The 26,267-nt window shown below is 41.0% G+C and overlaps 1 protein-coding gene across 1 annotated transcript in view; it reads right to left on the minus strand.

Moving 5' to 3' along the window:
- CDYL2 (chromodomain Y like 2) overlaps positions 1-25,444 on the minus strand; it is a 63,659-nt gene extending 38,215 nt beyond the window's left edge. Inside the window, exon 1 of the mRNA XM_068955801.1 lies at positions 25,157-25,444. Coding sequence (XP_068811902.1) covers positions 25,157-25,180 — 24 coding nt within the window. The 5' untranslated portion in view covers positions 25,181-25,444. The remainder of the gene's footprint in view (positions 1-25,156) is intronic.
- Positions 25,445-26,267: the final 823 nt, after the last annotated feature.

The following is a 26,267-nucleotide window of genomic DNA, read 5'->3' on the forward strand; positions in this document are numbered from 1 at the left end:
TTGTAGGACAGGAATAGGACTTCAAGAGACTCTAAGCAAATCAGTGTTTATGTGAACATACCACAGTTCTATCAGTAAAACCAGCATATTTTAAAAATACTCATGTTTCTAAACAGATGTAGAAGCATATAAGCAGCAGTTTTAAAAACATAACACGACTATAACTAAAGATGCTTTTCATTAACATAAAAGCAAATGCTCAGGGAATATTTTGCAATGTCCAGAAATGCAGGAAGCTATTACTAATTTATGTAAAAGCTGTACCTGAGATCATTAGAATTAATTAATGCTGTCTGTTTGCTTTTATGTTCATTTGCAAGTTGTTCTCCTGTTACCGTGTTCAAGTCTAGCTTATTTTAGTGTTCTGTTGTAAAGTTCACTCAGATTTTTTTTCCACCATGTGGGCTTTGTTCAAATTCAGCTGAAGGCCAGGGCTTCAGCTGGGCACTCTTACATCCATCCCAAAGCTTAGCCAGAAGTGAAGATTTCACGTAGAAGAATACAAAGGTTCAGCTATAGCATTGTATAAATAAGTATCTGAACTCCTGTACTCTACTACTGCTCAGTGACTCATTGCTTTACAAATGCTACTGGTACTACTGTCATAAAATAAGCCACATGTTCTTGTGTGGTAGGTAGAAAAATATTTCCTTATCCTTTTTACAGAAAAGTGGTAAGCTTGAGCACAAAGAAATAAAAAGCCTAGTTTTTGGGGAGCTGTTCCTCACTTGATGGGTTCCATAGGTGTTGAGAACCTATGATTTCAATGCTGCCCTGAGCTTCACCTGTTCAAAGAGGCTCTACCAGCTTCATGCGGTATGACAGCTGAGAGGAATTGTCTAAGGGCAGTTTCCTGGCTTTATAAAGCTTACACTGTGGAGAAAAGAGACAGCAGGAGGGTACAGGAGATCGCAGTACAAGGTGATACTGATCAGCTTAAGTAGCAGATGTACGATGCTCTCCTTACCAAGGTTTTTGAAAACATCATTGCAGAAGTGAATTTTAAAGTGATATCTGAAAGAGGACAACTTGATAGCTTTGCAGAGATTGTCAAGGAACACGCCCTGTATTGAAACGATAGCTTGGGAAAAATTAAAGCTCTGTGTTAAAACATTTGACAAATGGACAATTAGGGCAGATGTCACTGATGTAAAAACTGAGGTGGACACCTTGATTCTCTTTCAGGGCTGGAAGCTGAAGTGGTAGTTACTTGAAGAAAAGGGATGCAGAACAGCAAGGTTTTGAAATAGTGTATAAAGAATTTCAAGTGATAGGATATGTTTTATAGATACTGTGTACAGGGAGAAGTAAGTATTTTCAAAATGATGAATACATTTGAGAGAGCACCTAGTCAAAAAGAAGTCCCAACCTACAGGCCTGCAGGTGAGTGAGGATGGTATTTTGTCCACCGTGACTGAAACAGGAGGGAGAGGAAAATGAAGAACTCTGTCCATGTTATATTGGCAGGTGGACAGGGATAAGGAGATGTCAGAAAGATAAATCATAGCCATATAATGCTTTCTATCTCCAAATTATGATAGGACTATAGAATAGGACTCTAAACTAGTTTGGAGCAGAGCAGTATCTCTTTGAATCATCTGGGCAGAGATAGTAGGAATAGTCAAATTTGTGAATAACGTCATGCAGGGACAGGTTTTAGAACGAAAGGGCTAAAAATAGATAGTGGTACAAAGTAGAAGAAAGTTGAGGGGAGATCCTCTGAGTGGAAAGCTGAGTTAGCAGTGTGTGAGACAGTGGAATAATAAGAGAAGTAAAAAGTCATGAAACACAAAGATTTCTATCAGAATTCAGCAGAATTCTTCATTTTCTTGGTTATACAAATGAAGCTGTCCCATCAAATAGCAGATAATGTGATGGCAGAGCACAGAAATGAGCCAAAAAGAAAGGTAGAGCAGAAAGAGGAAAAAAGAAACACACTGTAGACAACTATAATGGCATGATAGGAGCACAGAATTTAAAGTAAGTATCCAGGAGACCAGTGCAACATCCTAGAAAAATGTCACATAAAATTCTAAAAATTATCTATGAAAGAGTAATTGTCAAAGAGGAAGAATAATACACCATTGTGCCCTCAGAAACATCATTCAGATGAGCAAGGTCAGTAGGCCAAATTCTAGGCTCAATTATTGCACTGGTTTTCACTGCAGATTTAATTTGTGTGCTTGAGATCTGAATTCTGTCCAGTGTAAAACCAACTTACGATGAGTGCCTAGAAGGAACAAACTATATTATGGACAGTAGTAAAGGCAGTTATGAAAGCTGTCAGCATTCATCAGACTGATGCATTTTAAAAAGCCTGATAGTGTAGCTGGTTAGAAATCTATGTTTAAAAAGTGGCAACAGCGCTCCAAACGCAGAGATGCAAAGAATAAAAGCATATTCATCGGTTTAACATAAGTGTGTGTTTTGGAGCAATTAGATGGCCTCTGTGTGGGGAGGACAGTTTGCTTACAGTGTAGATGAAAGACACTAACACATCTGTGCTTGTGGAAGTTGGATATGTCTGCGATGAGTCAGACCCTGCCTGCACCATACTGCATGGCAGGCTCCGAGCTGTATGTTGCCATGGAAGTCCTTCAGCAACGGGAGAGACCCCTCTGGAGGTGGTACCAGAGCAGCACGCTCCGAAGGGGGCAATCAGCTTGCCTTCCTGCTGTCCTCGTGCCCTAGATCCTGTTGTGAGGTGACGTTGGCAACAGATGATCACCATTCCTTGACCTCAGCCTTAGCTGAGCTGAGGAAGTGTTAATTGATGAATCTTGAGTTCTTTTAATTGGTGAATTGAGTTCCTTTAGACCCTCATTGTTGCTGAGGAGGGTTTCAGCAAAGCGTTGGCAGTACTTCCAGCGATAGGGGTTGCTGTAGAATGGAGTCCATTACTCCTTTCAAAGAGGTCCCAGAGAACAACACTGGAGTTTCTCAGGCAGGGATGGACAGATCCTGTCATCCTGCTCAAAATGCCTAAGGGTTTACTGTAAGGGTTATAGGTGGAGCCTGGGCCACATCTTCATGCTGATGGTTGTCTGCTCTTTCTGTTGATTGAGCATACAGAGACGTACCAAGTGTCAGGGTGAAACAGGAACTCTGATGAAGCTGAGGAGCCATTTAGAAATGTCTGTGCTTGAAGCAGTATTGAATATATAAGTAGTGAATATATTACTTAGGCAATTTTCCATCCATTTTTTAGTCAGATGCGTGTGTTAATACCTCAGCTGCTCCTACCTGCGTACACAGCAATGGTGAGGCGAAGGGTTTGTGTGCCTCCCTAGAACGGGGCACTATATTCTTCTAAATTTAGGGTTTCTTAGATTTATTCCTGCATTTGTCTCACTGAGATTAGGCTAGTATATGTTCTCTCTATGACACTATGCCAGTCACAGACTGAATCTGTGGAAGGCTGCAGCTGCCTGCTTATTATTAAGTGAGGGTTAGTGCACAGACCAACATACATTGGTACTCTAAGAAAGACCCATGCTGTTTTCCAAGTAGTTTATGAATGGAAGCTTAAATTTACGCTTTAATTTAAGAAACTGCAGGGTGACATTTAGTATTGAGATTCCACTTGCAAATGGTTTATGAAATTATGAAAAGGACTGTTAACAAACAGCAAATAAATTGTTCAGAGACTGTCATGAGTCCAGCACCTAATTAGTCTTCTGATGAGCCCACTATAGTCTTCTAATGTCCTCACCATCATCCCTAACACAAACTATCCTAACACAAACTATACATGCAGTCAAACACTGGAGCAGGTGCCCAGAGAGGCTGTGGCGTCTCTGGCCTTGGAGATACGTAGAACTTGACTGGACAAGACCCTGAGAAACCTAATTAAGCTGGTGCTTCTTTGAGCAAGGGGGGTTGGATCAGATAACCTCCAAAAGTCCCTTCCAACCTAAATTAATCTATGATTCTATGATATAGAAATTTTTCTTAAAATATTTACTGATCATTTACTAATTCTTTATTAATTCTTGTCCACTTGGAAAAAGACGTTCCATTTGGAAAACTAAGTTCTCTACAGTGCGTGGAAGGGGGTGTATGAACTGACTCAATTAAGCTGAATTTAGATTTACTAGGCTGCTGGAAGGGAGTTTCCCAAAAGCATCTCTGAACTTCCTTCTTTCCTTGACCTGGTACCATCAGGATTTGTTGACTTTGAGGTTATACTGCAAGAGTAATATATTCTCTGAGATGTAATAGGGAAAGACGGGTTGGAGGACTAAGGTCAGCTGATCACAAGAGTTTAAAAAGAATGTTTTCTTAGTCATTTAATAGGCAATTTTTTATACTAAATGAGATACATAATCCCCATTTGAAGCTAGAGATTAATAGTCTGTATTTTCAGTGTTTGTATGAACATTCAGTATTTACAATATGAGCAGAACAAGTGAATGTGCGGTGAACTGGGTTGTGAACATACACGTGCTCCATGATAGCAGCTGTGTATTTGCTCTTCATCCAATATGAAGGAATTAAAGCCATCTTGAATTCAGGAAGGATACGCTACCATGCATTTGCCAAAAAGATAAGAGGAAAAATGCAAGTAGTTCTTGTACTTATCCCAGCGGTTTCTGCAGAGATGGTAACAATGCTCTGGAGGACAGACTGCTTCGATGGGGCTTGAAAGTTTGGCTTTTTGTTTCTAGTCTCTTTATCTCCTCAACCATTCACTTCATGTGCCTTACCTGAAAAGAATACCTTCTCTGCAAAGTGATTTCAGATCTGGTGTTGAAAAGGGGAAAGGTGCAATAAAGTAATTTTTATATAAATCAGTCCACAAAATGAAAATTTTGCTGAAGAAAATCTGTTTTGGAGCCTAATGAACTGTATAAAAGTGGGAAAAAAGAAGATATTTTAATTCACGCTGAATATCTGCAGTTGGTATTTATGCTAGCTGATGCTTGTATGATGCTTGTGTTTACCAGTTTTACTAGTAGATTATTCAGTGCAGTTTCCTGAAAAGATCAAGAGGTTCCTAGCATACTGGGACTGGTAGCAAACTCATGAGATGAATACCCATTTTCTTTTGCTGCGAACAAGAATATATCTGGATCAGACAGCTCTGGAACTACATATGGAATTTCTGTTCCCTTATCAACCTGTCCTTTTCTCCAAAGAGCAGTTGGTTACAAAGGTGCACGCAGAAAAAATAATGTAGAAATAAACAATATCGCCCATGATGGGAGAGTGTTATATGTTTACTACTTCAACAGGAATACTGATAAATATTGGGGGAAGTATTAATTTATTATGCTTCTCAGCTGTAGCCTAATGTAAGGAACAAAAACCTCGTGCTTGCTGGAATATTTATAGGGATATTAACTAAACTTGTAGATAAGAAAGTGAAATGTACTTTATGGAGATATATTGAAGGTTTCAAGATGATATGCACATACAAATTTTATTTTAATTCCAAGGAAACAAGAAACTACTTTAGGTGGTCATGGGAGAATGATTGACACTGAAAGTGACATTTGTCTTTAAATAATCAGAGGATTTCCCTAGAGAGGTATGTACTTCCCCAGTTATTACTCTGAAATATTATTTCCATACAAATCTATACTACTACATGGATACTAATCATCGTTACTATTATTTAATAATATAACAGGTAGAACTCAGAACAATGAGCGTTTGCCTTTAATTTGTAGCGTGCCATAGTGTTTTACTTGTTCATTGGATGAAACGGTCAGTATATGCTGGTAACAAAATCCGACATGGAGTAGCTGTCAGATCAGTGTTCACTATTGCTGTTGAGCACAAAAAGCAAAGATGTTAGTTCTGCAGTGTAAAAATATGGTGTTATTCAGGAAAAGACCTTGCCCTTGGCTGTTGAATGTCACATGCAGCGTTCAACATATGTACTGTGCAGTACAGGGCAGCGGCAAAACATGCAGTACCGTATGCTACATTATCTTTACAATTTCTGCCTTGTTGATTCTGTTAGTGCAGACAATTACAAGTCATCAGGGCAGGTTTTAAAAGGCAAGTTTGAATCTGCGAATTATTTTTAAAGGGAATCTGAGATATTTTACAACAAAAGTAAGAAGAATATGTGCTAGTTAGATGACAGCCATTGAGGAGAGAAGAATGGCAAGTTCATCAGTTTTCTTTTAACTGCTAGAAGGAGTTCTCTAAAGGTGGCAGTGCGGGAGAACAGTGCATGTGAATCATCTGTACATCATCTCCTGCGTTTTGTTGGAAATTTGTCTTACTCAGATGAGCATTCTTTAGGTATTTAGTAACTTCCTCTGATGGCCATATAACCTCAAATATTTTTTTTTCAAGATAACAAACAAAATGTCTGAAAGAATCCACTTTAAACTGTTTGCTGATGTGCTTCCTCATTTTTTTAAAGCTTTCCGATACCATAGATATTAGCAATGGAGAGTCCTGTCCAAGTTAATCAATAAGTGACTTCAGTTTTGCTCAAGGTATATAATCACGTTTTTTCTTCAACATAAAAATCTATTTCACTTCAAAAAATTTTTATGGTAGCTGTTATTAGAGAGGAAAGAGATTTTTCAGGCTGTCTTCTACCCCAAGATATGTATTTTAAGATCCAGGGTCTTTCCCCTGTCTAATGCCCCTCTAGTTAAAGGATTCCTAAGTCAGCAATATGAAATCTAATCATGTTAAGTAATTGTAGGGTCATATTGGTCATATAATGAATGGCATCCTGTGATAATCTAAATACGCTGCATGTAAAGTGAGAAAATTTCTCATTCTCATGAACTGGATTCTGAGCTAGTTTGTTATTTGTGACAGTATAAAATAGTGACAATTCTGCTTCATGAGAGTTGTATGCACTTTATTTTCTATTCACATGTTAGAACTCACTCTTAAACAGTTGGTCCCCATGCTTTTCCTAAACTTACAGGTTTTTAACCCCTGTTTAAAATACCAAACTAATATCCTGTTCACTAGATGATCAGTAGAACAAGGGTGAAAGAGACTCTGCATGTTTGGGCTTGAGATTTTTAGGTAAGTTTATTGTGTAGTAAAAATCTGAAAATTAAAAATACAAACCTATTAAAATAACAACCCCCAGAATGTATGAATGTAGTATCACAGTTTTTTTTTTTGTCACTGTTTTTTTCTTTTTTTTTTTGACAAGATACTGGTCTGTGGCTATAAAACTTTGGGGGATGCAACTTCTTGGTAATATTATGACAAAAACTAGAGCACAGAGCTAGAATAAATTTTTTATACAAAGGTGTAGAAGAAGTAACCATGCCACCGGAAGTGGCATTGTCCATTTAGGAGGAACCTATATTCCTTTTCAGTGTAATGACCTAGACTTGATTATTTATTTATGACAGCGGTACTTAGAGATTCACAGATTCATAGATTTTAAGGCCAGAAGGGACAATTATATCCATCTAGCCTATCTTAGGTTACAAAGGAATGATCTTCATTCACCAGTTCCGCAACAAGTCCCAACTTCTGATTTAGTTAAACCACATCTATTAGAAAATCACCGCATCTTAATTTGAAGTGATTCACAGAAAGTGCACCATTGCTGTTAGTGAATTTTCCTAAGTGCTATAAGTAAAATGTTATAACCTTAATGCTAAAAGGGCATCTCATTTCTAATTTATGTAGGGTAAACTTCCAGCCACTGGCTCCTTTTATATCTTGTTAGCAAGTTTATTTTCCCAAACATTAAATCTTGCAAAGTAGTTTGCAGCTAACTGCACAGATGGTCTCCATATTTCTTAAGTTTTATAAAATTTGGGCACTAATGTGATGGCTCAGTCTAAAATGTTGTAGCTGCTTCAGAAGCCATACTCTAAAACTCCATCCCAAGTGTTAGGATTCATCACCTGAGTTTAAAGTTCAAAATCATGAATTTTATACAATTTTTGAGGGAGAACATTTTTATTAAGCGCAGAAACTATGATAGTTGCATTCATCAGACCAATACAAGTCACTCGTTTTCTTTGTTGTATTGCTTAGGAAAACAATGTACCTTTTAAAGATGGGACAATTTTGACTAAAGATAAAGTAAAGTTTAGCTAAAAGGAAAATACTTAGTGTTCAGTTCTGTGCCCCTGTTTTATCTTGCTATGCAAAACAGTTTATTACTTATTGTCTTAAATCTGTGCCCATGTGTTCAGTCATATGGACAAAGAGAACAGTTTCCCCCTGTGCTATACGGGATTATTGCATATAGCTGTATAATTGCCCACATCTGTCTACAGACTGCTTTACATCTGCATAAATCTGTACCCTTTCCTTCTGAAACGGGACAACAATCTTCTCGTTTGTTTGTGACAAATCCAAGTGCTAAATGTTTGTTTGAATTTATTTAGACTCATAATTTGATACAAGTGCAAAACCTTCAAAAGAAGTCATATACGAAAGTTACATATGTGATAGAAGGTTAATATAAAGCACTAATAAAGCACTAATCAAACGTAAAGAGCGAGTTTAAAAGCTTTGAATTTGGTAGGTTTGTTTATTTTTTTAACGTGGTAAAGTGGATTCAAGACTTGTTATCTCCAGAGTTGCCAGGACTGGTATCCTTTGCATACACGTGCCCCAAAATAAGAAGGGGGTTGTTTTTGCTGACCCTAGAAAGCATTCACTAGACTCAAGTGACTCACCAGAAAATGTGTTGAGGGAAATGAAGAAGGAACAGCATTTTCTCCTCAACCCTCAATCTCTTACAAAAGTTTGTTGAGACTGTTGGGGTATGTAAAAAAGCTGCTGTCACACTGGAGAGCAGACAGCGAGCCAAAAAGCAAAAATTACATCATTTTCTGAAATGAAATTCACGACTGATGAATCAACTTCTACTAAAATAACCCAGTTCTGCATTTCAGAGATCAGGGAACTCCATGGGACAAATTCAGTCAGTAGTTTGTGTTACTGGTACATGAGTTCACTTGTTAAGGGTAGCTTAGTATGAATGATACTTTAATTCATCGATGAAAGTACATCAGCTATGCTTCCCTGGCCTAAAAATGCTTTTGTAGCCTATATGAAAGCTGTATATCTTGAGCTTCTTAATTGTGAAGCCAAGTCTTCCAAGACTCAGTTGAGGACAACCTGTCTCCCCTTCTCGGCCTCCCTATGGCCAGAGACAACATAGAGAGGTAGTGGGGTGCCAGAGAGCCAGAGCCGGGCAGCGGGATTGCGGGGCTACCGGATGACTTCCTGAGCGCAAGGCCGGCAGCATCCGGGAGAACTCCACAAAAGAGCATAAAGGCAGGGGATGCGATGGGAAGCGCACGGAGAGCGCTGAGCGCAGACCAAGAGGTTCCTCAGAGCCTTCCGAGTATGGAGAGTGAGAGTTTAGGATTAGGAATGACATGAAATCACTGTAGATATTGCCTAAATTTTATGCCCCTGCTAGTGACAAAAGTGATTGCCCTATGCCTATGTCACATGGCAGATTTAGTAGTTTCTTGAACTGCACACAAAAAAAAAGAGCAGCATAGATCTAGCATAAGGAAAAGCATAGCTCAGGTTGCCTTCATTTTTCTGTAGTAGATTAGACTGCCATGACCTTTTGCACCATGAAGAGTCTAGGAAGTTGTGAATATTCTCATTTAAGAGTCAGGCCCTCAGGTATTTCTGTTTTATTTTTAGATACTGAAAATCCTTTTAAAGGAGTGTCAGAAAAAGAAAGGAAAGATGGCTTTAACAGATAGTAGTATAACATTAATTTTTTTAATATATGTAAATTATATATTCCCCTAAGTAACACAAGAACCTAGTATATCAGATCTTTCCATAGTCATCTGTGTCGAAAGCTATAGATTACGCCTTAGTAGAAGTCACAAAGCATTATACCACTGGTAGCTTGTGATACGTTATTTAAACAGCGCTATACTCATAGCTATGCACACACCAACCTCTCCAGCACCTTAAAGAGCAAGGTCACCCTGGTTAGTTGAAGTTTTGTTTTGCTAATGACATTTATAAAAATATTTAGCCCTAGGGCTTTTAATTGTCTCAGTTTATCTACCATACTTATCAGCTCGTGGTGTTAAAGCACACTGAAATATTTTATAAAAGTATTTTTTTAGTTTTGAGTGCTCCAAAGTAGACAGACCAAGAATATATAATTTACAATTCATATCCATTAATAACACTGTCCTGTGGCCAGAAAATAGGTGTGATAGTACTTTCTTTCTGAAACGATACTAGTTCATCATTCTGAGTCATTTTTAGGTTTCTATGGTGAATGTTTTTTCTGCCTCAGAGTTTGCTGGCTGGCTCAGTCTTTCCTCCAGTGCATTTTCAGTCCTAACCACTCCTGCAGTAAGGTCTTAGAAATCCTTTCCAGAAGCGTCCTTTAAGTTTCGGGGGAAAGGGTGCAAACCCTGCTCATCTTAAGATGGAGTCTGATCCAGATACCATCTCTCTTGATGTGAGTGATTATATGACATGGCTGACCATGATGACTTGATAACCATGACTGTAGGATTAACAACTTAGGAGATGTCTTTCTACCCTGCTTTTCTAAAAAAGTGAGATAAATGGTGCTTTAATGTATTTTGCTTTTTGAAGGTCAGTATCCATATGGCACATGAAACAAATCCTTGCCATTCATGTTTTACAAGAATAATATTAACATTCAGCTTTAACCATATGATGAGTTTGGTTAACAAAAATGCCAACCCCCTATCTTTTATGGGTATTTATTTCACAAAAAAAAAAAAGTTTGTTTCTGCATGAGTGTGTACCTCCCAGACTTCTGTCCTCCTCCTCATCATGGTGACCTGGGGCTGAGGAAGCCATTTGCAGTACAGTGTCATTTAAGCTCTGTTCAGAGCAAGTCTAATCAACTTCATGCTGAAAAACAGCTGCTAAAGCGGGGGAACTACTTACACTAGGGTTGCTGGTATGGCTGAAACTGGTGCCGCTTAGAGCTGGTGCAGTTTTTGTAGGGTCCGTAGTGTGCAAGGCTCAGAGGTCAGATGGAGAGATGCCAGAGAAACTCTCAGTTCTCGATAGGATTTATTAAGCTCATTAAAATAACACCCAGTCCTAAATGAGCCACAGCTTTACTTACTCTCTGTTGTGGCTCCTGAAACTCGCAGAGTGTGATTCCCTCGCACAATAGCAGCGAGAAGCCACAGATCGAAAGCAGCTGCCCCTATGTTTGAAAAGGGGAACGTTCTCCTAACAGTTTGCAGTTTCTGTCCCAGAAGTGCTGCAGCTACTGGTTTACCCCATTCAGAGATGTCTCTGTTTGAGTCAGAGATTCAAGAAACTGTCTCAGAAAGGGAGCTAGAGACTAGTCACTGCAAAAGAAAACAACAACAACAAAAAGACTGTAGAACAGTCTTAGTTATCTTTTGTCTCATTCAATTACACTGCATTTGGTAGTGCAAAGCAGGATTACACTGCTATGTATAATCAGACGGGGAATAAAAACATAGGTCTTGCTATCAGTTCCTCTGTTAACCTTGAGGCTTACTACTCAGGTTAAGTTACAAATATTGAATAAGTGACATTTCAAATATTAACTATCCAGTAGACAATCCCAAGTACCCCCTCATGCATACATTTAAATATACATCCAAAACAGACCTTTGTGATGCTCAGTACTAAAAAAACCATCCTCATGCACTTTGAAGGCTCAGCTGCCATTGGATTTCAGCCTGTGATTAGCAGAGACGCTTGTGATCTTGGAATGGCTGTCTTTGGAGGTAATAGGAGCAACAGCATGAAGTAAGATATGAAGTAAGCAAGGTGTTTAGGGAAAGCTCTGTTAGAGCTGTTCTGAACTGCACAAAAACTCAACAGTTTAACATAGGAGACTAGAAATGTGACAGAAGTGTTATGTTAAGGAAGAAACTACAGCAGTTACCCAAGGAATTCTGTCTTGTGTCTTGGGGATATAACAGCTTTAAAGAATGTCCTCCTTGGCTCATGAATTGTGCTCTGGACACACTTCTTGAAAGGGATTGTAGAAAATCAAAGGGTGAATAAATACTCTTAAGATAAAACAGCAGTGGAGGGCAGTTGCCTATCAAAAGTAAAAAAGTAGCCTTCACATTTTAATTGTTCAGTAAGCATTTTTCATTCAGTAAGCTTTTTTCATGTATACTAAACAGGCTACAAGGGCAGCAGTTAATAGCACACAAGAAAAATTGCATTATTCATGGTACAAATAGAAGGTCCAGTTCATGTTAAAAAGAGAGACCCGCCTTTGTCTTCTAAACTCAGCAGGTTGTCAGTGGTATTTGATATGAGTAGATGTAGCAAAGAAAATAACAGCAGGACAGTTGCGGAACAGTTCAAATCACAGCCCACAGTAGCTTGTCAATAACTGGTAACCATGCACACACTGCAATATTTGATAGCACTTCTATGAGAAAAGTGTTATCACTGGCACTCACTGGAAATACTGTAAATAATATCGCATCAGAAAGCCAGACTGTAGGATGGTCAAACAACGTAGAGAACGATCTGGCGTCCTCTGTGGCTCCCATGACAAAGCTGGGGGAGATGTTATTCAACTAGGAGAAACAGTCTTCCATCAGTTCTAACAACTCCTTGAAGCTTTCTGAGGCAGTAAAAACAACAGTTCATATAAGATTATGAACTATGACAGACAGTCCACACATTGAGCAGAGGTGTTCTTTGATGGAAGTGCATTCTATCAGTCTAACAAAAGATTTATGAGAATAATAGTCCAAAGCTTGTGATGTGCACAAGAAAAAAAAAAAAGGTGTCTTTCTTCCTATTAGCTTGGAATTTTTGTTATCTTGATCCACTTGATAAATGTCATGCAACAAACTGTTCATATAGGCCTTAGTCAGCAGGGAGAGATGACAAGGCCACCTTGGCACTTGGCTTTAATCTGTCATCTGATGCAAGTGCATGCCAGCACATAGGAAAGGCACCAGGAGCCATTCATTGCTGGGGAAGAAGGCAGCAGGGGAAGAGAAGCAGGCAGGAGACAGATGAACCTACTTCCAAAGGCCTCAGCACATTCCTTGCTCGCTGGGGACACGGGAGGGGCAGAGCCCTCTCTTACCCCTTAGCTGCTGGCAGCTCCCACAGGCAGCCTGCCCAGCACTTCAGCTGATGCTGCAGTTATACTTCAGCTTCCCTAAAAGTACTAACACATCAGTACCACGTAGAAAACATCTGTGGCAAATTCAAGGACAACAAAGGAAAGTCAGAGGAAGGAGTTGATCCAGACCACCTGGGCATTGAAGCCATTATTTGGCTCTGCGATGCTAGACGACGTTGCTCTGAGAGATCTGTGCCTTCCACAGTTAATTATGACTGCCATTCTTGACACTAAGAGGCAAATAAAATGCAGCAGTAAAAGAGGGTCAAAAAAGCTGGCCAAGAAGAACCAGATATTTTGGTAAGAACCAGAGTGTTTCTGTGGGTGTGAAGTAAGAAAGAAGCTACTTCCCCAGTGTACAAATTCCCCAGCACATGAATTCCCCAGTACAAATGCAGCGTTGCCAAACACAGCCTTCTCTGGGGTTCTCGTTGCATCTTTTGTGTGTCATCAGCACGCAAACGATTGGGGCTTCTGTTCTCCATTAGACATTATTAGGCCATAGGGGTAAGTAAAAGGAACGTTCAGTGTTTTAGAAAGTTTTTCAGTCTGAATTGTCTCTTTTATACATGACTGTCTAAGTCTCATTCTCTGTTTTTATGTATAAAGACAGAAACGCAGTGATACTGCAATTCTGCTGTAAAGATCTAGTCTCTTTCTTCGTTCATTAGTGGGTTACCGTTTCCACCTAGTATTTCTTACTGTTTTCTCATCCCCTTCATCATTTCCTAAAAATAAGTTGTAACCCTCAAACACAGAACACGGCTTGCTGTTTATTACTCATTTTTTCCTTCAGCGGAGTTTTACTCTGAGGCACGTTAATTCTTGCATGTCAGTATCACTTAGGATTCTCCAAACTTTTTCCAGACCCATGGATTTTCAGGCTTCCTTCCACTGCTCACTGAATTTCTTACTCCTCTGAAAGTTGCATTTGTTAAATTTTATCATCTAGCTCTTTTGCATTCTATGGACTGCTCTTCACTGTAATGCATTCAGAGAGTAGTTTCAAGATCCTATTTGTTTTCTTGTGCCCTCAAAATGTTCACTTTCTCCATACCAGCAAGAAAAAGCATGTATTTTAAATCTGGACTGTAATCTCTGCTTTGGATGTCTTGGTCTGCATTGGTGGTGGCTTATACACCCTAGAATAGGAACCTCTTCAGTTGTTTGTATCTAACTCCACTGGCACGCACTTACCGGGGTATACTAAATTCGCAAAGTTTTTTACTAAGAAGTACTCACTTCTGCTCTTCTGCTGCCAGAGATCTGAAGCTGATATCTATTGCTTCTTTCGGTTTCGTGTTACTGTTATCATTGTTTCTAGGCTATGGTATAACTTGCCAACTATATAAATACTGAATATTATTATGTATTACTATTATTGATCTGTAGCATATTGTATTATTAGATATGTAGTAGTAATTACTTGGATAAATCATTGTCATGCTTCCCATCATCTCTACAATTTCCTTCTCTTACTCTTACAGTACATCAGTTCTGACATTTCAGCACAGGAGAAAATCATGAACTAGTGGCAGTGTTTAACTGTACAAGAGTGGAAGCTGCTTTTCAGCTGTTTTAACATTTTTGTGAAAAAACTTGAGTTTATGCGACCAGATTCTACTATAGTCTAGTTTCCAGTAACTGCAGTCAAATTGCAAAGTTTCAGTTGTCCCTCATCAGTCACGATCGCCATTATTTATTCTTTCAGGAACTTCTGGGTTATTTCCCTTGGAGTTATGTGGAGGCATTTTAGTTCATAAAGGTACTTTTTCCTGTAATTCCTAGTATTTAATTTGTGATGCGGAACGTCTCCATCCTCTTTCCTATGATGCATTTTGATATTTGATACATGTTGCTCTTTAATTTAGAGCAACACTCTTACGTCTTGCCAGGACTCAACCTAGAAGGTTGTTACTCCCTCTGCTTAGTTAGAAGCAATCAAATTCAGCCACTTCTCCTCAAAGAAGGGCTTCTCACACTGTATCATCCTAAATGCATGCATTCATGTTTGCACTGGCCTCCTCTATTCCTTCCTTTTCCCCACAGAAAAATTTGTGATCAACATTTTTGCATTCTAAGAGTCTCAAAATCCATTTATGAGTCTAGCAAACTTGACTGTGCATTTTGCTTCCATGTGAACTGTATTTAGCAGAAATTCCCCAGCACCTTTCTTATCAGATTTCCTATGCTGAAACATCTGATAACCTATCACAGGCAGTTTTTTGAAAGGATATTTGTAGGAGGGATTCCCTCCAAAAAGAGAAAGAATTTAACGGTTTCAGAAATATTATTGGAGCAAATTTCAACTGTATAACATTTCAAGGGAAGTCCATTAGCTTAGTCAAACAAATTTTACAAAACAGTCTTTTAAAAAACTGTGTAATATTGTACTTTGTTGTGTAATCCCTTTCTTATTACTAATACAACACATAAGCAAAGCTCTCTCCTTCATAGTTAAGCCTGAAATCTGAGCCCAGGTTATACCACCACTGGTCATTGCAGTGAGTGCAAACTGAGGTCAAAAAAAGTTAATTTTGGTGTATCAGAAAGAATTTGATAAGTAGAGCTGGTCAGTTAAAGATTAGACTGTTTATATTCCAGTATACTAGTAATCACCACTTACAGGAAAGAAAATAACAAAATAGCAATTTGGTAGGTTTATTAAAAGTTAGTGGCTCTTTTAAGTATATTCAGATGAGACCTTTAAAGATTAATAAGTGTATACTAACGATTCTATACAGCATTAGGGAAACCTATGAAGATCATCCAAAAATGTAAATGCATAAATTTGTGAATAAGCCCTTTTAGATCTTGAAATGATTTCCTCATAAAGTAGGAGAAAGCTATTTTCGTTCATTAGAAACATTTTATTTCATTCATGTAACTACTAACACCGATTTGAGAAGTTGCCTCATTCCATGCGTTTATTCAAATGTTTTCTAGTTTACCCTCATCGCTTTTACCCCAGCTTTAGACAGAACTATGGCAATGAGCCAAAACTTTTTTATTTTTATTTTGCATGTTTGTTTTAATGTTACTTCATCACCTCCTCCGTTCTTCTACTCTTTTGTTTGCTTCCTCCACCTGTTGCATCTTGTTGGAAGTCTAGACTGTGAGGTCTCTAAAAAAGAAACTGATTTTTTCTGTGTCAGAGACTGAACCTACTATTCTGATTTGTCCTTTAGTTTGCAATGTTACAAGTTAGCAATGATCATCTATTAGAATACCAGAATACAACGTGTCAGGCAAGTATGTTTGTGATCTCTGCAGACCATACCATCTCTGCAGACCATATTGACCATCTTAGTCAATACTTACGTTTGTTTAATGACTACACTATATACAAAACTAAGAACTGCCATACTGGGTCACGCTAAAGGTCCATCTAGCTCAACCACATTGTACGTTCTAATAGAAATTAGTATTGGATGCTTACGAAAACAGCATCGGTAGAGTAAGCGCTGCCCTTTGTCTACCCTCCTAGCTCCTGACAATTAGCAGTGTAAGGATTTTTTGTGCTGAAAGGTATAAATGGATCTACCTTCCAAGAAGCTGTTTTACCATTGTTTGAAACCATCTATAGTTTTGACTTCCACAATATCCTGTGACAATGCGCTCCCAGATTTAAATACTGTGAAGAACTCCTTCTTTTGTCTCCGTCATTTGCCTGATCATTTCAGTTGCTGCATGTCTTTTCTTGTGCAATAATAAATAACACTCATCACTGGATTAACTAATCATCCCTCATTTGTCTTTTCCATGCCATTCATATCTTCCTCGATCACCTCTTCTGCCAGCCAGAAAAGTTGTCATAAGGTGTCTTTTCACTGACAGTCATTCCATACCTTGCAACGCCTTGCTTGCCCTTCTCTGCAGTTTCTAGTTCTACTATATTCTTGAAATGGGTGCAGTACTGCAGATGTGGAAGCACAGTGGTATTCCCCAGTGACTTAATGATGATTTTCATTCTCAATTCTTTTTTTTTTTTTTTTTACTAACACCAAAATTCTGTTTGCCTGTGCTTAAATACTGAGCTGATCTTTTCAAAGACTGTCTGCATTAGCAAGTAGCAGCAGACCCATGGAGTGAAACAATCAGTGCTGAGGACCTGATATTTCCACTACGCATAGCTCAGGAGGTTAACCTCTGATAAGCAGCATTCTGGTCCCATGGACATAGTACCCGTTAGGAGCTGGAACACAATTTCTAGTTTAGTTTCATCTGAAAGGAAAGCAGTCCCTGCTCTCCAGGACTGTTCTGTGATGCGAACTGAGGTGTGGTAAACGGGGACCATAAGTAGATTCACTTAGAAGGCACGCCCCTGATCCAAATTCACATACTAATGTAGACATACCCAAAGACTTTCCAAGCGATTCCAAGACCTCCCTCCCAAACAGTAACAGCTACCATAAGGCTCATTGCTATGCATGTATAGTCAGGATTACTTTTCCCTTGATCATTAACTTGCATTTATAAACACTGAATTTCAATTGCTATTTTATCATCCAGCTCTTCACTGTCAACTTTCCTCTTGACAATGATAATAATAATCTGTAAATTATCAGCAATAAATGCAATTATTTTAAAATGATTTATGATTCTGTTGCACAGCATAGTCCCAGTATAGATGTCTGGAAACTCTGTCATAACCTCCCTTCTTTGCTTCCTTTGATTCTTCTCCGCGAACCAAGTAGTCCAGTTGACCAGTCCTTCTGTGCCACAGTTTTCTTTCAGTAGCAGCCGCTCCTTTGGGATCTTATCAAAAGGTTTTTTGAAAATCCATTTACACCAGCCAGAACCATTCTTATCCACATGTTCATTGACTGTAAGAGATCTGTGAGATGTGACTTTCCTCTAAGAAGTCAGGTTAACTCTTCTCCAAAACAAGATATGTTTCCATATATCTGCTAATTCTGTTCCTTTTTATAGGTGCTGTTAATTTGCATACAGTGGGGCTTAGAGTTACTGGTCTGTAGTCCCTTGTACCCCTTTTTAATCCATTGAGTGCTGAGCAGATGTGTTTACATTATTATAAGAGAATTCTGAATAAAATCCACAAATCTTAATAACTAAAGTGAGGAGCATTATGGAAGAGGATATCCGCATTGTCCCCGTTTTGTTCCTGCAAAGGAACGGCCTGTGAGTTTTGTGGGTGCTCCATGAGAGATCTAGCAGAGTCCAGCTAGGGCAAAGGGAAGTGTACTTCTGACAGATGTTTTCTACACTGTTTTTGTTCTAATGTTTTGTGGTAGTCTGCTGATCACGTTGCTACCACTTACGATACTGCAATAGTCAGTCTAGTCCCCCTTCTTTGGTAAGCCACAACGAGAATCGTTTGTCCCTACACAGCTCAATCACATCCACATCTCAAGAAGGTTTTTAGAAATCTAATAGATTCCTGACTATTTTATATCCTGATTGATATTGAGACAATACTGAAATCTACACATTCTCTGTGTAATGAAAGAAAACAGGTGCATTTCCCTTCAGCCTTACAATATTACCAGCCTAAAGTTTTGATAATAAACAAAGATAGTGTGTCATTGGTATTAAACAGGCCAAAAGGACAATTTTCCTTTTAGGGAAGATAGAAGAATGATCTTATTTTCCTGAATGTAAAGCAAGCTAGCATTCATAAGCCTCACTACCAGTTCCCCTACACTACAAATATTTCATATTAAACTGTTTAGTATAGTATATTGTTCTAATAGTTTAGACATAGAGAACTGGTCAGTCTTTAATTAATCTTTTTCTGTCAGTGTCAAGATACCAGGGTCATGAAACATACTGCAAAAATTGTTTGCAAAATATATGGATGGGGAGGGACAACAAAAAGAGATTGCACTGATGAAAATGTACAGAGCCAAGAAACTGTAACACTGCTAAAAGTCAAATGAATGGACAAAGAAACACTATTTACAGCATAGTTAGCCATCACAATTACTCCATTGATGTAAAAAAACCGAGCCAATTTCTCTCAATATTAGATCACATTTAAATGTTGCTATTATTTGAACTAGTCTCTCTCTAAATATTTTAACTTTCAGAAACAATTACTAAATAATGACTATTACTGGTTTTAATATTGAATTAAAGACCAAATCCAAAATATAATATAGTTGTCGTTCACAAAGCGTTACAAAAAGTTGCATCATTTTTATCCTCTGATAGGTAAACAGAAACACTGAACCTGGACAATGAAGAGAAGCCTGTTCAGTTCAGTGTCTTTAGTGGGGGGAAAGTCTTCACTGTGTATATTTAGGTGCATGTGTGTGTTACTGAGTATATTTTCAGTAGCTTTCTGGAGCCAGAGATGCTTATGATGTTCATCTTCTTGAGGTAAACTACACTTGATCCAGATAAAGCACTTCATCAAGATTGTAACAGAACTGTAACATGCATAAGAAATCAATTGGCTTTCAGAATCCCAAAATATGCCAAGCAGTTTACAATGTAAGGAGGAAGTTGGAATAGTGGTAACACAGTGACGTTGTAGGTAAACAAGACAGTCATTATGTGCATTGTAATGTTCCATATGCAGCTCGACACTGGCATTTCTTAGTAAGATAACGAATATTGCCAGAGTTATCCAGTAATGCTTTTGAAACTCACTCAGTATTTTTAATTTAGAGAACTCTAGGACCTGGGTAGAAGGAGCCTCAGGTTAACTCTGTATTATGGGCTTTATACCTTCAGTTTAATCTATCGTCCAGATGATTGCCCAGTTTAGGATTAAAGACTACTGCCTGCACTGCATGCAAATTTCACTGTATGCAAACCACACCTAATTTGGAACTGAATCCTGAAAAGTTTCATCAAGCACCAAAATTTTTACTGAGTACAGCATTGCTCATAAGTTACCTTATTTTGAGTACATTATTTTGAGTACCTGATTTTGATAACAGTTCAGTAACCGTGTATGGGTAAATAGCTGATTCTTCAAAATAGTTGTTGATAAAGCTTTTCCAGTAGGAAAAAAACTATGGCATTACTTAAAGATGACCAGATGCTTAGCTGTTGGGAATATGCCTAGTATTACTAAAGTCAGCATTGCATCCGTAGCTTCCCATTTTACCGCAGGAGCAGATGCCTAACTCTGTTCTATATCCCCCACACTGAGCTTTAAGTCACTGTTTTCTGCTTGTGACATCGCTCTTGTTCCCTCAACATTGAACTATTATGTCAATAAAGACACCGATTTAAGTTTAAGTTGATGTGAAATAGTGTGTACTAAAAAATCCTGTTTTTTTGCAAATCACCTCTGCCATAGAGGATACATGTGTGAATTACTTTAAAAATAGATTTCTGTTTTCCAGAAGTTTTCAATAAGCAGGTTTAAGTATGCCGCTCTTCTAAAAAGTGACTCCATTAAAAAAGAGGTAAGATGGAAGGCCGCAGTGCTCAAAAACTCACATTTCCTCACTTTGTAAAACAAAAGATATTTTCTAAACTCAACCTCTTCAAACCAAACCTAGCATCCAAAAGTTCAGCCTTGTTCTCTCCGATCTGCATGTTTCCACACGTAATAAGGATTCAGCAGGCCAAGTGGTGCCAATGTTCTCTTCAAGTTTTGACTTTGCTGGTACCTGAGTGCAGGTATAAATGAGAGATGTTGTAACTTATCTGGAAATAAATTATCTTTCTGGAGGATCACATGAGCTAAAATAAATTGCAGCTCATTCTTACACAGCTGTATAAACAGACATAAGATTTAATTGAAACTTGTCACTGAGGTGGACAAGCCTCCTGTCCATGGGCATCATATAACTTTAATGAGAAGACGCCATTTCTTAAAATGTCACTTTTCCCAACAGAGCAACACTTCAGTGCAGAAATTGATGAGTTTTAAAAGTGATTTTATTATTGTGAACCAGAAATATATGCATGTGACAGTCCATTTCAGAGATTTAGCTATAATCTTTAGATCACTCCCCAAGGTGTTGTAATATAATCTGACACAACGTTAAAATAACACTTTAGATTTCAACATCATTGTCCCTGAATGTATAATTGTGTTTATAATCTAAAATTAAAAAAAAAAGTTAAATGAAGAAAAAGAAAAGTATCAGCTACACAAGTATCTCTATGATATTGATAACTTATTCATATATCCGTCCATAAAGTTGAATTTTATTGCACTAAACAGAATGCTCTGCGCTAGGGAAAAAAAAAAAAGTGAGGAGCACTGTTCATATTAAGTATTTTTTCCTGTAAAGCCATGCAACATATTTTAATACCACAGCCTTTGTGAGAGAACCATTTCTGTCAAGATAATGTAGGAACCAAATCCAAGATGGAGAATTCAAAATGTTACTCCAAAGCAGTGACAACAACTTTATTGTGAATCAACAAACTTGGAATTTACTCTGAAATACATTAGCATTTCTGTTTGTTATCAAAATTAATGAGATTTTCTGTCAACGCATCCAACAATGTATTCGAATCATAAAGCAGAATAGGGATGTCTTAATGAAGGCCATTGCAGATACTTTTTGCCAGGCCTTTACTTTTAGTTTGTTAATTCTAAGGAATATGCAGCATCGCGCTTTAATATTTATCAGATTACCTCTTATGGGAGGAGCGGGTGAGGAATATTCCATGATTCTTTCACCCGCTCGGAAAAGCTTGAAGTCCCAAGCACATGGAAGTCAAGCAAAGGCAAACTAGCATTTTATATAGCTTAGGAATTCTATTAAAATAGATAGAACATTCCTTACTGTTAAGAGAAAAATCACTGTATTTACACAAAAATAAACTTTTATTTTTCTTTCAAAATTAACTTCTACCTTCTCGCATATAATGGAAGTAACTCTCTTTAGATGGAAAGCGTCCCGATTCTAATACACAAATCTAGAACTGACTACCAGTAAACACAGAATTCCTGATATACATTAATTTCTAGAATAAATTGATAATTATTTCATGGTCCTAAAAGAAATACAATAGGAGGTATTTTAGATGTTTCAAAGACTCTTCTAAGTGCAAAAAGGCATCCAGTTAACAGAACACTGAGGCTATTTTGTCTGTGGTGTTAATTAGCTTTAATAGAAAGATATTCATTGAATTTATCTTCAAATTTGAAAGGTTGAAAAATCTTCTAACATAACATGACAACAGAAAATGGATGGACTGATAGGAGAAATCATCACATTTATTTCTAAAATTTTAAATTTTATACTGAATTAAGTTTCTTGAGTGCCACCAACACACGAGCAAAAATTACACTCTGCTTTTTAAACGTGCTTTATCCTGACGTGACTCCTAGACCACGATCAGTTGTAACAAAAATAATTCTGCAGCCAGCAAAATAAATACTCTCAATTGCAGAGGTAATTATTATTGACTCATTTGCTGAAGTTCAGTAAGAATCCTTGAAGGACTCAGATGTTACTAACGGAGTCAAAGAGGAATCAAGTGTAGTACAACTTCAAAATATTTCCATAAAGTCCAAATTAATCATGAGAATAACATATTTCAAGATAAAATCTTGAAACTGTTTAATGGTCATGCTGCCACCCTCATAATGTTTTGGTTGTTCAAAAGGACAGAAGACAATGGTGTATCCAAAGAAGAAATGAGGTGTCAGCTCTGAAAGCACAAAGTGCTGGTGGGAATAGCTTCATCTCACATGTGGTCTAACTGGTATTGGGCATCGCAGCCTTTTAAGAGCTCCTTTCTAATGAGTTCCTTCGATGCGGTTGGGTTTCTGGGACAGGAAGAAGCAAAGCCGAGTTGTTATTTAAATAAAGCTACCATCTGCAAACTTGCTACCTATTAGGCCTAAAAACTCATCAGCTTTCCAGACATTTCTTCTGACCTCGGTCACAAGCAACTTAACAGTGAAGATGCAAAATGTAGCTAGACTGATATTTTGAGCCCTGTACATATTTTTAACACGTGCCTGACATGTAGATGAGTATTTAATGAAGCATGCCCAGGTGAGAAGGTCATATTTATTCCAGACCTCTCAAACAACAAGAAATGAATAGCCATACTTCTACTCACCTGTTCTAGTAGATATAGCCTTCCGTATTACACAATGATAAACAAAACTAGTCCAAATGGAATAACAAAGAAAGGAAGTGATTCAGAGTCTTTGAACCACAGCACTTGACAATGCCTTCGTGCAGTTCTCAGTGCGGCCAGTAATGGCTTCACACTCCTCCATACCAACGCCTGCAAAATGACTGGGCTGAAAGCTGACTGCAACCTGGGTCAGAAGCCTGCCCTCTCACAGAGCATCTTCCTGCCATGCTATTACTTGAGCAACATGACTTATATGCCACACTGGAACGCACAGCCCACATCCAGTTGCCAAATGTTATCTTCTTACAGTAACACAAAGATCTTAGCAGAAATTTTAGATGATGAGTAGGAGCTGAAACAACATGGCTATCCAAGAGGCACTAGGTTTCTTTCTTTCCAGAACTAATCCAGACATCTAAAGAAAACTTAGACAAGACCAGGCAAAGATCCCCTACACATCCCAGAAGTTACTAATATGCAATTGTATCACTAACTTTTTGCAGTCAAGGTTGTTCTTCACTGAACTCCCACTGACCGTGTGGGGAGTCACAACAGTAGCGCAGTTGATACATAGTATCCTTACAACTACAAACTCATGTGACAACTATGGTAAAATGGTGGGGAAAAAGGTTAATGATACTACTCGAATCATCGTGTGCTTCTGAGCTCTTAAAACCACTTAGGAGAGTGTAAGTGCTTTTCACATCAAAGAAGGTCTGTGTCCCATTCAGCGAAATAAAGTCCTAATAGAGCAATGTCATCCCTTAACTGTGACCTTTGTTAAGAGACTTTGAAAGACCACAACAAAGTAAAAACTTTGTCTCTGTGAAACCTGCCAGATCCTCCAATTTTTGCACTTAATACCCTAAACCAGATCCTCCAACAGACAGCAAGTCCAACCACGTCTACTGCAGCAGTAATTCCACGCCAAGCCAACCCTGGTGTTTGAGCGGTGCCTGATCCACCGCACACAGGTCCAACTGGAACATGACTGCTTTCGTCCTAGCCCTTAAACTGCGCGCTCCCGACAGCCACCACAGCAGCGGGGCAGCAACTGTCCTTTCACCAGGAAACATGGAGCCCGAGGTGTCCTGCTCCAAGAGCTGGTGTAGGACACCTACTCTTTTTGGGTTGTGTAGATGGTGGATTTCGACCTTGGTTGCATGCCCTGGAGCTAGATATTTTAAACACCTGGGCCCAGTCTTCCTTTTTTTTTTTTTTTTTGATTTCTGTTTTCTCTTGCTCCGTTTCCTGGCGCAGTGAGAGCGGCGAGACTCGTTCTCAGCTCGGCCATCAGAACTGGGTGCCTGAGGTCAAAACGTGGCCGGGCCCGGCCGCTCCTCCTGCTCCTGCCAGCCCCCGAGGCGGCCTGGGGGCGGCCCGGGACCCCCGCGCACCTGGGCCGCCCGGCGCCGGGGCCGCGGCGGAACTTGGCGGGCCGCCATGCGGCGCGGAGCGCTGCGCGGGCGCGGCGCCCCCCCTCCCCCCCGCGGCCCGGCCCGGCCCGGCCCGGCCGCCGCCCCCGCCGCCCCCCGGGCGCGAGGTGAAGCAACCTGGCGTCGGCTCCTGCACTTTGCACAGCGGGCGCAGAGCCGCCTCCATCCCTGCGCCTCCCGGCAGCGCTAAGGCGCATTTTTTCGCACTAATCTGCACATTCAGCACGTCCAGAGCGCCTATGACTTTACCTGGACTTTCTCCACTCTCCGAGCTCATCACACTGCGATCACCTCCCCATCCTACCGCTAACTCTCGCTCTCCTTCACTCCTTCCTCCTTCTCTCTTGCGAGGCCTGCTAAGATCAAGCCCAATGGAAAGTAGAGAGAGAAAGAGAAAGAGAGAGGCAGCGGGAAGGGAGGGGAGCCGCTCCATCCCTCCCTCCCCCCCCCCGGCACACACGCCAGCCCTTTTCCCCCCACCCCAGCCCTTCCCTCGGCGATTTCCTCCGCTCTTCGGCAACTAAGAGGGCTCCGCGGAGCGGCTCCCCGGCGCGCCGCCGCTGCCCGCCGCGGCGCCCCGGCCGGCGCCCCCCCCGCCGCCCCGCGGCGCCCCGCCGGCCCCCCCCGCTACCTCGTAAAGGTCCCCCGAAGCCATGCTGCGTTGCGGGACTGGGCTCCTCCGCGCCGTCTCCCTCTCTCCACCTCTCCCGCTCCCCCACTCGCTCGCTCTCTGTTGAGTAAACTGTGTTTTGCAGAATGACAGGCTTCGGGGCTGGCTGTGCGCAGAATCAGAGGCGAGGAGCGGCAGAGAGGCAGGCGGCGGGGCTGGCGTAACCAGCAGCAGCTCGGGCGCACAGCGCCCAGAGCCGCGTCTCCCCCGCGGCGGCGGCGGCGGCGGCGGCGGCGAGGCCGGCACCCCCCCCCCGCCGCCGCCGCCGCCCCCCCCGCCCCGCCCCGCCCGGGGGGCGCCGCCGCCCCCCTCCGCACCCTCCGGCAGGGAAAGTCCCGGGGCCGCTCGGCAGCCGGCCTCCCCTTCCCCCCGCTCCGAGCCGGCAGCACTTCAAACTCTTTCCGCGGCCCGCTTCCCCCCCCCGCCCCCCCCCAAAAAAAACCCACCCAAAGCCCCAAAACCTAAAAATAAAGGGGGTGGGGGAAAGCGAGGCCGCGCAGGGCCCGCGCCGCCCGCCCGCCCGCCCAAGGTCACGGCGCGGCGGGCGGCGGCGGGCGCGGAGGGGCGCGGAGGGGCGCGGGGCCGGCTCCTCGCCGCGGCCTCGGGCAGCCCCGCAGCGCCGCCTGCGGCCCCGCGGCCGCGGCACGGAGGTGGCCCGGTGCCTTCGGGGCGTCCCGGCCAGGGGCGGCCAGGCCGTGGCCTCTGGCCCGCTTCGCGCCCCGCCGCCAGCCCCCGCCGGGGAAGGAGATGTTTCTCCAGCTCCCTTTCAGCCATTTTGCAAATTAGCCAGCCCTCTCCAGGAAATGGAAGCCGCCTGCCTCCTCCTCACAGGTCTTCTTCGCGTAGGCGCGCCCGGCGGCCAACTGTCCGCGCCGCCGCCGACAGCGGTGGTGCGCGGTGCGCGATGACTGGGCTTCTCCACGTGAGAACCTTCCGGGCTGTCTCCGGTGGCAGCCCCGTGTGGCCGTGTCCTCCCGGAGGCGCCGCGGGCCTCGGCGGCCTCCCCGCACGTCGAGTCCCGGCTCGCCTGCCAGGCCGCTGCGGCACCGAACCCACCGCCGCCCTCGAATGT

Source organism: Struthio camelus, chromosome 10 (assembly GCF_040807025.1).
Source record: "Struthio camelus isolate bStrCam1 chromosome 10, bStrCam1.hap1, whole genome shotgun sequence".
Classification (NCBI taxonomy): Eukaryota; Metazoa; Chordata; class Aves; order Struthioniformes; family Struthionidae; genus Struthio; species Struthio camelus.